Source organism: Hoplias malabaricus, chromosome 3 (genome assembly GCF_029633855.1).
Source record: "Hoplias malabaricus isolate fHopMal1 chromosome 3, fHopMal1.hap1, whole genome shotgun sequence".
Taxonomy (NCBI): Eukaryota; Metazoa; Chordata; class Actinopteri; order Characiformes; family Erythrinidae; genus Hoplias; species Hoplias malabaricus.
Genome location: NC_089802.1, coordinates 34,119,782 through 34,131,781, shown reverse-complemented (window position 1 = coordinate 34,131,781; position 12,000 = coordinate 34,119,782). Strand labels below are relative to the sequence as shown.

Sequence of the window (12,000 nt, the reverse complement as noted above, 5' to 3'; positions counted from 1 at the left end):
AAAAGGAGCAGTTATTTTAGTTGTACTTATAAACAGTTTTAATGTGCAACAAATGGTCTCATTGTTCGGTATGAGATCATTTTCATATGCTTCCAAAGTAGCCTTTAAAAGAAGGCTCATTCTGTGGTGGAACACGGCGCCAATTCCAGGTTGTGTTTATTGAACTAGCATCTCCACCATTTCCTTTCTGTTGTTGTTGTTCATTCATATATCCTGCTAGCCTTGATAGCTCCTTTTGGAAAAACAAATGCGCTTGATTGTCGGTAGCAGATGGCTAAGCAGACGCGTGTGGGCCAGAGCCGACTGCCGAGTGTGACAGCACGACTGCAGCCCGGCACTCGGGATCTGACTCGAGATCAGACTCCACACACTCGCTCGCCCCGTCAGACGCCCACCTCCAACGCTCCGGTGCTTAGAAACCAAGGATCCAGAGAATCTTTTCAATGCATTTATTTTTCATGATACCAAATGCTCGAGATGTTTCATATGTTTCATTTGTAGGCTGGAGTGTGTGGCCCGCATCTATTCAGCCCCACAGCAGCAGGCTTTTGACTGCGGCATAAAGCTCTAAATAGTTCAGGTCCAGATCTGTAGTGGAGTCAGGCACGATATAGGCAGAGGCCGCTGAATTTTAAAAGGCCAGTCACAAGCCACTGAATGTGTAGAGAACTCTCCTCGACCAACAGGCAGTGAGACAGTGACACCAGCCAATAAACCTATAACAGGTACGGTACACGCCAAAAGTTTGGGTACAACTAACAGGATAGGATTTTTCATTGTCGTGATGGAGAGTTCCACCAGATTTTTATAAACATTCAGCATAATGACATCCAGATATTAATAATGTGATTATAGCCCACGTGTTGCATATAAGAAAGACTGTCCTTATGGTTTGCCAATAAAAGTGCTACATGTAAATCATAGATACTGCCATCTCTGGTCAGAGTAATATACAGAATTTTGGCCTGTAACATATCTATAAAATGAATGTAGTGCATTGAAATGCAAAAAGAATACTTTTTGTTTTTTAATTATTTACAGCTATTTTACCATTAAATATTTCATATATATTCAGAAGATCATTGTAGCTTTTTAAAAAATATATTTTTGACTGGATCAGAAGATGCCAGTGGATGCCAGCCTGGTATATTCAGAACGAAAACATAGTCCCCCTAACATCCAACAAGTGCTCAGCTGTAGAACCTCATCAAAGCCTGTCCTAGGTGGCTCCTCATGAAGATGCTGGAGAGGATTATGAGAGTGAGTGTGCAATGTTGCATCAAGGTGAAGTGGAGGCTGCTTAAAATAATCTAAAATAGAGCAGTAAATAGGGCATATACACTTTGTGGGGCACTTTTTTATTTCTTATGTGTTATATAATGGCTTTGATGTTCTCACTGTTATTCTAGAATACGAAAATTTAAATATGTTAAAAAATTAACTACAAGTAAGTGGAGTGGTGCTGTAATCCAGCAATCTAGTACACAACACCCCATCTTGATTACTGTTCATGGTAACATTAGGCTTTTATTACATTCCTCCTGCATAATTGAAGTGTATTTCTATATGTTACCTGCTTCCTTCTTGTTATTATCATTATAGATGTTTTTATAAAGTACTCCAGACAAGATGTGAAATATCATATGCCAGTCCATTACAGCTTTACATAAGGCCCAGCCCACTCTCTTCCTACCAGCAACCACAACATTTGTTAGCACCTGTTGTTGAACATTTATATCCTACTGTTAGCCACTAAGGTTGCTATGACAATTTATGGTCCAATCAGAAATCAGCTACCTCAAACAACTAAGATTACTCCTTACTCATCCGATGTTCATCCGAACATCGCTAGCTCTTTACAGGGCTCATCAGGTACCTCCCACAACACTCCAGAAAGCTCAGCACTGAGGTCTGGCATCTCCGACCCCCACTTAAAGTGTGCTTTACAGACCTATCATAATCTAATATGTCGAGCCAAACTGGCCTCCTTGGTGATTAAGGGGTACCAAGCCACACTGGCACCGTTAATGCAGCTAAGTGCCATCAGTGCAATGAGGACTTTACGCACAATATCAACTGCCTGCACTATCAACAACCCTAAATCCACACTGGCTTCCTTGTTGACTAAGTCTATACCCAGCCCCACTGTCACTATTAATGCATGCCTATTACGGATGTGGCAGACTTGGTTAAAAATCCCTTAAGACTTATTTGCCTGACGTTTCTTACCTACATCTGCCAGCACTTTCCTATTAAGAAGTATGAAGGAATCTATAGAAATAAATAAAGAGCTTAAGCTGTGAGACTAAAGAGCTACAATGTCTGGGATGATACAGCCACTCTGTTAACTAAGTGTCTTCTCTCTTTCCTGCTCATTGTTGCCCAGGTGAAAGGAGACACAAAGACCATGGTGTCCAAACCCAAAAGCAGCAGCAGCAGCAGCTGGAAACGACAAGCCCAAGGCGAGGATAAGTCCAAAGAAGAAGGAGGTGAGGAGTGCCGGGCTGAAGAACAAGCCTTCTTAGTGGCTCTCTACAAGTACATGAAAGAGAGGAAAACCCCCATAGAGCGGATACCCTACCTAGGCTTCAAGCAGAGTAAGTTCACACTTCTCCTTCTACAGTCCACTCAACTCTCCCCTAAAGCCCTGACTGCCCGTGTTCAGTTACAGTGTGGCCGGAGCGTTTAAAACCTTTTTACTGTCCCCAATTGGGCATCTTCAAGCACAGCTAGTTCACTTCACTCTCCCAGTTTAACTCAAGGTAGGTTTATTGGCATGACCATATTAAGAGACAATGCCAAAACAAATCTGTTTATCATACACAAGTCTATAATAGTTTCAGAAGATTAATATGGTCTTAGAGAGGGCTTGGGAATTTGCATCATGTTGTACTGTATGATGGGATTGTTGAAATTCATTGGCAAGGCTTAGTGTTTGTTCAAAAGCTATAAATAACCACACTCATGCAAAGGGTTTATTTAATTTATTTTACGTTATTTTTTAAAAAAAAATAAGGAACACTATGTAAGATTGGGTATGTTTGCTCCAAGACTCCCCTTAGAGCTGTACAAAGCAACTAACTACAATACAAAACTGTCCTGAAATGAAGGGGGAGGGGAAGGAGTGGTGGTTTCCTACCCTCCTCCAAAAGTTACACAGTGCAGCGCTGACCCCGGAGTAGCAATAAAAGAAGCTGTATTCACCCTTTTACAGGTCAGTGAAACATTACAATGATTTTGAAGGTGTAATTGTAAGGTCAAATTACTACCTAGTGTTACTTTAAATGGGATTAAATTGGGAATTCAAATTGGGGAGGGATGTTATTTCAGCTCAGGAGCAAAATGACCACATCTTACCTAGGGTTACTTTAAAGTACACCCTATCTTCTCTCACTGAGGGTCATGTGCTACTTTGTTAGCGAAGCCCTTTGTGACCTCACAGTTGATATTACAGATTCAGTACAGTGTCTCAACTGAAAAAGCCAAGCATGCTGGGAGTATCAGCTTCTCCTGATAAGCCCTGGCTTCAGATTTTGTCCTCAAAGGCTGAAAAGGGACATGATCTGTCAGTCCAGTTTGCGCTAAACACCACAGCAGCGCTCCCGGAAACGTCCTTTCCCTGCCTTCGAGGCTAATTGGTATTCTCTTTGAAACAAAACAAGAAAAAAGAAGTCGCAGTGTACTCAGCTGGGCCGAAAAGTAGGTCGGCGTAACTTTAGAAAAGTGCGGAGACGATTATTGCTAGTCAGCTCTAGCCATTCTGTTCCACATCTTCAGCTGTTTTCTCGCCCGAAACATGACGTGAATAGGAAAGCAGTTCAGACTCACCCTCTCGACATGCGCATGAAGATGCTCTTCGCTATCTACATGCTGAAAGCAAAAAATGCTAATATTCATCTTCATTTTCCCCCTTGATTTTGCCGCAGTCATCAATGAAAACATCCTCCAGTTCATGAATATGGATTTGCGCCTTCCATATCTGAGCTGAATTGACAAGTAGTTTATGCCAAACCTAATTACCCCCAATTCGATGCACTTCTGCATGATAGAAACGGCTTAGAGCAACATTTTATTTCTGTCTCATCTTTCTCATGTTTTTTTTGTTTGTTTGTTTGCTTTTTGTTTATTTATTTATTTTATTTTATTTTTTGCATTACTACTGACACACACACACAAACATAATCTTTCTCTTCCATTGGTCTGAACAGCAACAATAGTGTGCAGCAAATAGGCATCAGTAGCTCATTGATAGTCTGCCAGGCTGCAACATATTATTTCACATGCACGCCAAGGCACCTTTTATTGTTAGTGTTGCTGGAGTCCATTGACACAAATCCCACCCCCCCCCTCCCCCCACCACCACTCCCCCTCCCTCTCCACAAATACACACACACACACACACACAAACCGCAGCCTAGCAGAGGTGCCTCTGGGGCTCGGAGAACAGATAAACAGCTGAATGGATGTACACAGTCATCAAAAAGAGCCCTAGTTTGTTTTCTTCTAGTCGTGTCACGTTAGCCCGCTGCTTCATAGCCGATTACACCCAAAACGACTCAGGAATGAGATGTTCTTCTGGGTTTATTTTTTTATGTATCTTTTGGCGCACTTGATATGTTAAAAAATAAATTATATCCTCGTTATATGAAGGATGAATCACATCTCAGATTGGGGTAGGGTCAATTACACTAGGGAGAGTACAGGCAATATTTGAAGATGTATTAATAAGCTCTAGATTAGAGCAAAATACTTATCGGGCTGATGTTAGCTTCATGATTGATGCAGCTCTCTGGAAGGAGAACAAATAAAACAATGAACAGAAGGAAAATAGGCAAATAACTGCAGTTAAATAAGGTCTGCAGCAGAGATTGGGGGGCAGTTACTGGTTTTAATTATACAGTGCAGCACGTTGTACATTGCCTAGAGGTACCTGAAACATAGCAGTATCTGTAAACGGCTGCTGTACAAACGATAGTCATTGGACAAATATTTAAAACAATATTTAATGTGCCGTTTATTGCATTGATTTTCATACACAAAGAGCTGAATCCCAACCAAATTCAGAGGAAACGGACTTGAACACAAGCAGCTGCTGAAGGCAGTATGCTGGCATCCAGTAAGATTTCATATCAGTATCATTTTGAAATATACTCCTGCTCAGGCCTGTGTGTTTTAAATGAAATTTCAATGAGAATGCTTTTGAGGTTAAGGTTACTTCCTCGCACTACCTCAAAAATGCATTTGCTGCTTAAATATTAGCTTCACCTTGAGTGTTCACTTGAATTATTTTCAAAATATCAGTGTGTGTGCGTGATGTATTGCTGATACATAAAAGCCTCTGTGGCTGTAGAGAGCAGAGCTCTAAGCTGCGGGCCTAATGTCATTCTCAGGGCTAAAAAAGAACTGGCGGCGTAATCCTGCAGTCCATCTGAAATAGCTGCTGGGGAGGAGGTGAAAATCAATATTGCCAGATATGGGGATAGGAGAACACCACTCTGACAAATGCAACGGGGTGTGTGTGTGTGTGTGTGTGTGTGTGTGTGTGTGTGTGTATGGTGATTGAATCTTGATTGATTAGTCTCCCCAGCAGCAAAAGTCTCTCATTAATTTCTGCCCGGCCTCATTCAAACACGCACTTTGGTTCTGCATCATTAAATGACTAATTTATTTAGTTTCATCTTGTTTTCTTTCCTGAAAGGCCCCTCTTTAGCATTCACAAGGCAAGAAAAGCGGGCAATGGATTGTTGACAAGTGCTTTGAGTAATGTTTCAGTTCTCATATGAAGTGCTTGATTGGAAGACTGTGTTTGTGTGTGAGTGACTGTGGCTCTTTTTCTCCCTTTCTTCTCCCGCGGTATTGATCTTTATGCTTATTGTCCTTCTAACAGTAAACCTTTGGACTATGTTTCAAGCTGCTCAGAAGCTGGGAGGATACGAATTGGTAAGTGTTTACTCTTTTGATCTCCCTGAACGTATTTAGTGCCATCAGTAGCAGGTTTTTCTTTTTTTATTATTATTTTTTTTTCTTCAATCTGATTCCAGAAGAGGATTTTGCCGATTTCTCGGCTCACCGTGATGTGTGTTTACCAGACCAATATGGTAATATTTGGGCACTCACTCTGCTCCAGATCTGGCCCAGTCTTTTTTTTTGCGGTCGTTGTTAAAAAAAGAAAGCTACAAGTGGAAAACATGTGTAACCCCTTTTTTTATTTTGCAGGGGAGGAAATTGTTAGGGTCTGGTGGGTACCCACGTTGAGCCTCTTAAGGGGCTATTATTCCACAAGCGGCAAATGGCACCGAGCAGGGAATTTGCTTGGCAGTCAATCTGACATCCGTGCAGGAATAATATGGCAAAAACATTAGGGCCCTTTTCCATTTAATCAGGAAAGGTTGCTCGGAGTTTCACACCATTTTATTCGTCAAGAGAGGAACGAGAAAGACGGCCAAACTGTTTGGATGAGGAGCGAACAGAGAGTCTCTCAAGGTCTCTTTTCTTCCTCCTCATTTTCTCCCTCTCGTTCGTCCTCTTGAGTCCTTTTATGTTGCTTATCAATACTCCAGGCTGCCTGTCTGCCAGGCGAAGGAAGCCCTCCGCCTTGCGTATGTTCCGTAATGAAATTAGTCCCATGTACATGAGCGCCGCCGCCGCCGTTTGGGACACTCAGTGTCTTCATAGCTCCGAGGCAGCTGACATCTGTAACACAAATCAGTGCAATGTGAAAAGAGGGGGAGAAGCAGTGATGTCACTGGAAACATTTCCACGGTGCACAGTGATGAGATTATGCACCTCTGCCACAGCTGAACTCCTCCTGACTGCGTTTAGGGGCCACAGCTTTGAGACCGGCCCAGGTCCACAATAGTCATATTAAAACAAACAACAGTCAGGGGGTATTAGGGCTGAAGCATTTAATGGAGAGCAGAGAGAGGCCCGTGAATCAGACCTGCTCTCCTTCTGCAGGGACTGTAAGCAGTTCAATACACACTAATGGACATTTAGGCATTTCTCACCTCTGTTATCATATTTCCACTTGGTGTCACTGAGAGCCTAAAGTGTGTTGTCACATATTACATTTCCAAACTTTTTCCCTGAATGCCAAACGTAGTTCATCAGCCAAGACACGCTAAGTGTCCTTAGTCTAGTTCTTGTTTTTGCACTGGAGCTAGTAGTAATGCGATTTAGTAATGGAGCCATGTACCACATGAAAAACGAATATTTAAATAGTGCCGATTATGTAACAGTTAAAGGGAACATCTAAGAGAGAGCCAGGTCTTTTAAGGTGGAACTGTTTGTTTGTAAGCAGCTGAATTAAAACTAGAAGTTTTTGTTCAGTCTTTGAAGTACCACAGAAACTCGAGTTATTTCGTTTTGTAGCACTTTTCGGTCACAAATTTGGAGATATTTCCACTATAAGTAATCCGAAACAGCAAAAACTAGTCGATATTTCCCAACTGTGGAGCAGGAATAGATCAATATCCTCATCTTGGTTCTTGCTTTTCAACATTTGGTGTTTTTAGCCATTTACAGACACCAGGGCTTCGTAAACACATTCAATGTTTTTCAAGTACGCAAACAGACATGAGAGCTGGCAAATGGTGAGGAAACATCCTCTGAAATTTATAAAAAGCGTTTTACGTACTTTTTTCTTTACACTTTTAAACACATTGTAAGGCAAGTGTGTGAAGATTTAAGCCAGAGATCTAGGTTTCAAACAGGGTTTTTACTGTGGTTGGTATGATATTATCACCATGCCCCTGTTCTTGCCTTAAGCCCTAAGGCCTTTCTTGAAGCGTGCAATTGGATAATTTTTGATAACATTGTTAAAGGGTGAGCAAAAGGGGTGCAAGGGTTCAAGTGTTCCAAGTGTTGAGTGCAGAATGAGGCACACTCTCACCCTTCAGTAGAATGTATCACTCTGATTTTATGAAAGGGTTGTATCAAATGCGCGCAGGGGGCGCTCATGAGCACATATGTTGAGGAAAATGAAAGAATTGGGACACCCTACAGCCTCGCATACTTAGGAGAGCATGTGCAAGTGTGAGTATTTTGACAGGGGATGTACCTGGCCAGATGCAGCTATAGTGCTATACCTGCTGGCCATTTTAAAATCCCAGCCTGGGGCCTGGATCCAAGATCCGGATTCAAGGACCATTGATTTAGGAATATAGTTCACACACTATTGAATGGTGAACTGTAAGCTGACATTACTTGTTAGCTACATTGTCCTCTTGGCTGCAGTGTAAAACTAATAAAGGAGACTAGCAAGCGTCTGATTCAGTTATGGATAAGAAGACACAGTGTTACGGTTTCCATGAGATACATTTTCAATGTTGTATAATACTGATGGTACCTGATAGTACTTCCCCCCCAAAAAAAAAAGATTATACATGAGTCAAACGCTCTTTTCAAATCACTCTTACACTCTTACCAAACTCCAAACATGTCTCAGCTAGCCATCAATTTGAAAAGATACATTTCAAATTGAATATGAACATATGGCACATATAGGATGTCTCATGATATACAATGTCTACATAGCTTTGGTGTCCTTTATTACCATGTATTTCCCAAATACCAACTTGGTATTCCAAAAAGGCTGCCATTGGCAGCTAGAAAGAGCCATTAAGAATCTTTTAACCCCAAACACACTCACAATGTAGTGAAAGTCTCATGAATATCATACTGTGTACAGTCATTATGCTGATCGAGTGTTGGTGGCCTTTTGGTGCAGTGGTTGTTGCTGGTTTATCAGTTTCGACTTGAATATCAGGACACTGTACAGGAGATTCTGCATAATCAAGTCATTAGACTCCGATGACCTTGGAAAAATGGCATCTATTTGCATTTGCTTGTTGCATTATGCACTACATCTGTTATCCACTTGTGTCTGAGTTAAGAGAGTGACTGTAATAGAAGTGGAGCAGTGTAAAGATTATATTAGCAATGCAAAAAGCTGTATATGGGGTTTAATAAAATAACTCAAGTGCAATGAAGTGGGACCTGCAGGAATATTATTGTTCAGCTTTCCTGCAAAACATTTTATTGAGCAGAAGCTTGGAGGCATGACAAGCTACAGGGGATGAGTAAACCTCTGAGTCAGGTTGAATTTTAGCTTGGAAAATTCCAGGGTGATGTCTAAGCAGAAATGGCATTCATCCTGTATGTCATGGTATATATATATATATATATATATATATATATATATATATCCACACATAGGAATTTTTTTCTCCGCATTTTCTCCAATCCATGCTGTGAAACACATTTACACACACACCAGTGAACACTAGTGGGCGCTGGGCACCCCTAGCCACGGTTACTTGGAATAAAACAGTTAACTTGTATTGAAATTTCTTTTTTTTTCATATACCTAATAATGTTGATACATTAAATTGACTACAATGTTTGCTGTTTAGAATCTTTACTGTTTATGTTTAAAGTACCATTACTGAAATTTGAGTCCCAGTATTTGTGACATCATATGTCAGCAGCCTGCACGGTCTGGCATTTCTAAACCAAATAATACCGCTTTTGTCAGTCATTACTGTATATGTACCAATATACTGTTATACTGTTTTGAATGTGGTTGTCCTTCGCTCATGACTGGTTCCGTCTCTCTGCAGATCACAGCTCGCCGACAGTGGAAAAATGTTTACGATGAACTGGGCGGAAACCCAGGCAGCACCAGTGCTGCCACATGCACAAGGAGACACTATGAGAGGTAACACACGCACAAAAAAAATGGGGTTTACATGTCTACATTCACTTCCACAGCACATTGGTATCTATATTAACACTATATTAACACTTGTCATAGTGTTGATGACACAGAGCAGGTTTTAAACACTTCAGGTTCTTTTATCACACACAAAGAAACAAGAACAGGATCAAATAAATTAAAGAAATAACTTCATTTGCCTTTTGAAAAATTTTTGAATGATTTGAAGATGTTGTTTTGTTCAGGAGCCATTTTAGAAGTTGTAAAATATAGTTAGGTTTCAATATCAGTGCTCACACATTTCTATTTTTACTTTTGGAGCAGTTTGGACCTGCATTAGTAAGATTTGTTTACATCAGCATTCAAGGCAACTAACTATCCAACAGAGGATAAAAATCTCAAACCCACAGACGTACTGGATGTTTCATGATTCAAAGCCAGAAATATAGGCTACACATTTTAGATATTGTACAGAAAAGTAGCTGTTTAAGAAAAATGATTCTAGAATTGTGGATATCAAAAGTCAAATCAGAATTGTCTTCAGTCTATATTTCAGATGATTAAAACTCATAAAGGCACCTTACAAATATGATTTGAGGCTTGGAGAGTCTCTACAATTGAGCCTCACACATGTACAACACTTGAGTGAGTCGGTTCCCCCCGCATTACTTAATTAATACGGGCAGTTAATGAATCATTTAGGGAATGGTAATGAGGGGGTGTGGATTACAGAGCTCATACTAATAACCAGGATCAGCAGTGTATCCGTTTCATGAGCGCTACTTTTGTTCACCACGTCCTGTCATTTTGACTTTGTTCGGCCCGGCCACTTGCCTTATCTCTTTTGTTCATTATTTTCTGAAGAAGTGAGATGCACGCTGACGTTATCACAGTCACAGATTAAGAGGACACTCGGGTGGGAGGAGATTTGTGTTTCCTTTCACAATAAAGTGACATTGTACTTATGTAAATATGATTTGTGGGCGAAGAGGAAGTGTGTGGATGTCATGAGTTGTGAGTGCTCATGTATATATTTGTATTTGTATGCAGCACGTCGAGCTAATTATTGGTTCTGGCATGGATCAGTGAGTATGCGGTGGCAAAAAGGCCGTCTTTTATTTGAAAAGCAATCCAATGCGACCTTTAAGATTTGCGAGGAGCCCCGTATTTGCTTTGACATGAGGGAGCGGAGAGGGGAGGTCAGGAGAGTGGGTGGACGAGGCTGCGGCACCTGGCCACCCTCCAGCCCCACTGTTCTCAACCTGCTGCACGATCGATAGCCGTGTAGAAATTCTCTGCCCGGTGAATCACATGCTGCCAAAAGCCCGGCGGAGCAGACGGGGAACGTGCTGAGGTGTTCGCCTGTGCAGCTGCGAGTCTCGAGTAATTAATCCATTTCATTTTCCCTCATATGAAGCCATTCTTTACATTCTTTGAGGACTGTAAGGGTGTTGTGGCCACTAGAGGAATAAATATTTGACCATTGGAGGAGTGATTCATTATTTAATGAATCCTTAGATTTCAATACAGTTTGATCCCAGAAGTGACGTAAACATCTGATCTCATCGTGAATCAGTTCAATTATGATTGTCCAGAAAAGAAATCATTGTGTCATGACACTCCCTACACCACAGTTCAGTCTTAACTCCGTTGAGTTTTCATAGTTGTGCTCATTCTCTCTCTGAGTCCTTTCATTCATTATGGCTTCATTTGATTCAGTTAGTGGTAGACATTTTTATGACCATAAAATGATTCAGTTTGACTACAGTTTGATTCAATTCTGATTAATTTAAAGGGAACATAGACGATTTGGGGGAACTGCTTTTCTTTTGTTTGTTTACGTTCAGAACTTTTTTTTTTTGTATGTGGCTGAAGTTTTTATTCACTGTTTGAATTACCACACCAACTCATTTGTAACTCGAGTTGTTTACTTTGAAGCACTTTCTGTATGTGTTTATTTTCAGGCAGAACCTCCAGAATTTGGAGTCAGGTTACTTTAAGTAATTTATAACAGCAAAAATTAGTCAGTCAGAGCAGAAATAGCACAGTCAGCATATTTTTTTAAATGCTTTTCAATGTTTGGAGGTCTCTTTTAGCTTTTTCTGTACCGTGAACAAAGAGAGGTATCCTAACGTATTGGACCGAGAAACTTTTTTTTTTTTAATTCATTTATTTTTTTTAAACTGTTGTTGATGCTGGGGCTTCATAAGCACATTAAACCGTTATTCAGCATGCAAACAGCCTAGAGAGCTAGCAAATGGTGAAAAAACATCCTCTGAGTTTTA

General features: G+C 40.7%; 1 protein-coding gene across 1 annotated transcript in view; it reads left to right on the top strand.

The window, feature by feature from the left end:
- Positions 1-12,000, top strand: part of arid5b (AT-rich interaction domain 5B) — a 115,086-nt gene that overhangs the window by 79,408 nt on the left and 23,678 nt on the right. Inside the window, exons 6-8 of the mRNA XM_066665814.1 lie at positions 2,387-2,597; positions 5,888-5,940; positions 9,621-9,718. Coding sequence (XP_066521911.1) covers positions 2,387-2,597; positions 5,888-5,940; positions 9,621-9,718 — 362 coding nt within the window. The remainder of the gene's footprint in view (positions 1-2,386; positions 2,598-5,887; positions 5,941-9,620; positions 9,719-12,000) is intronic.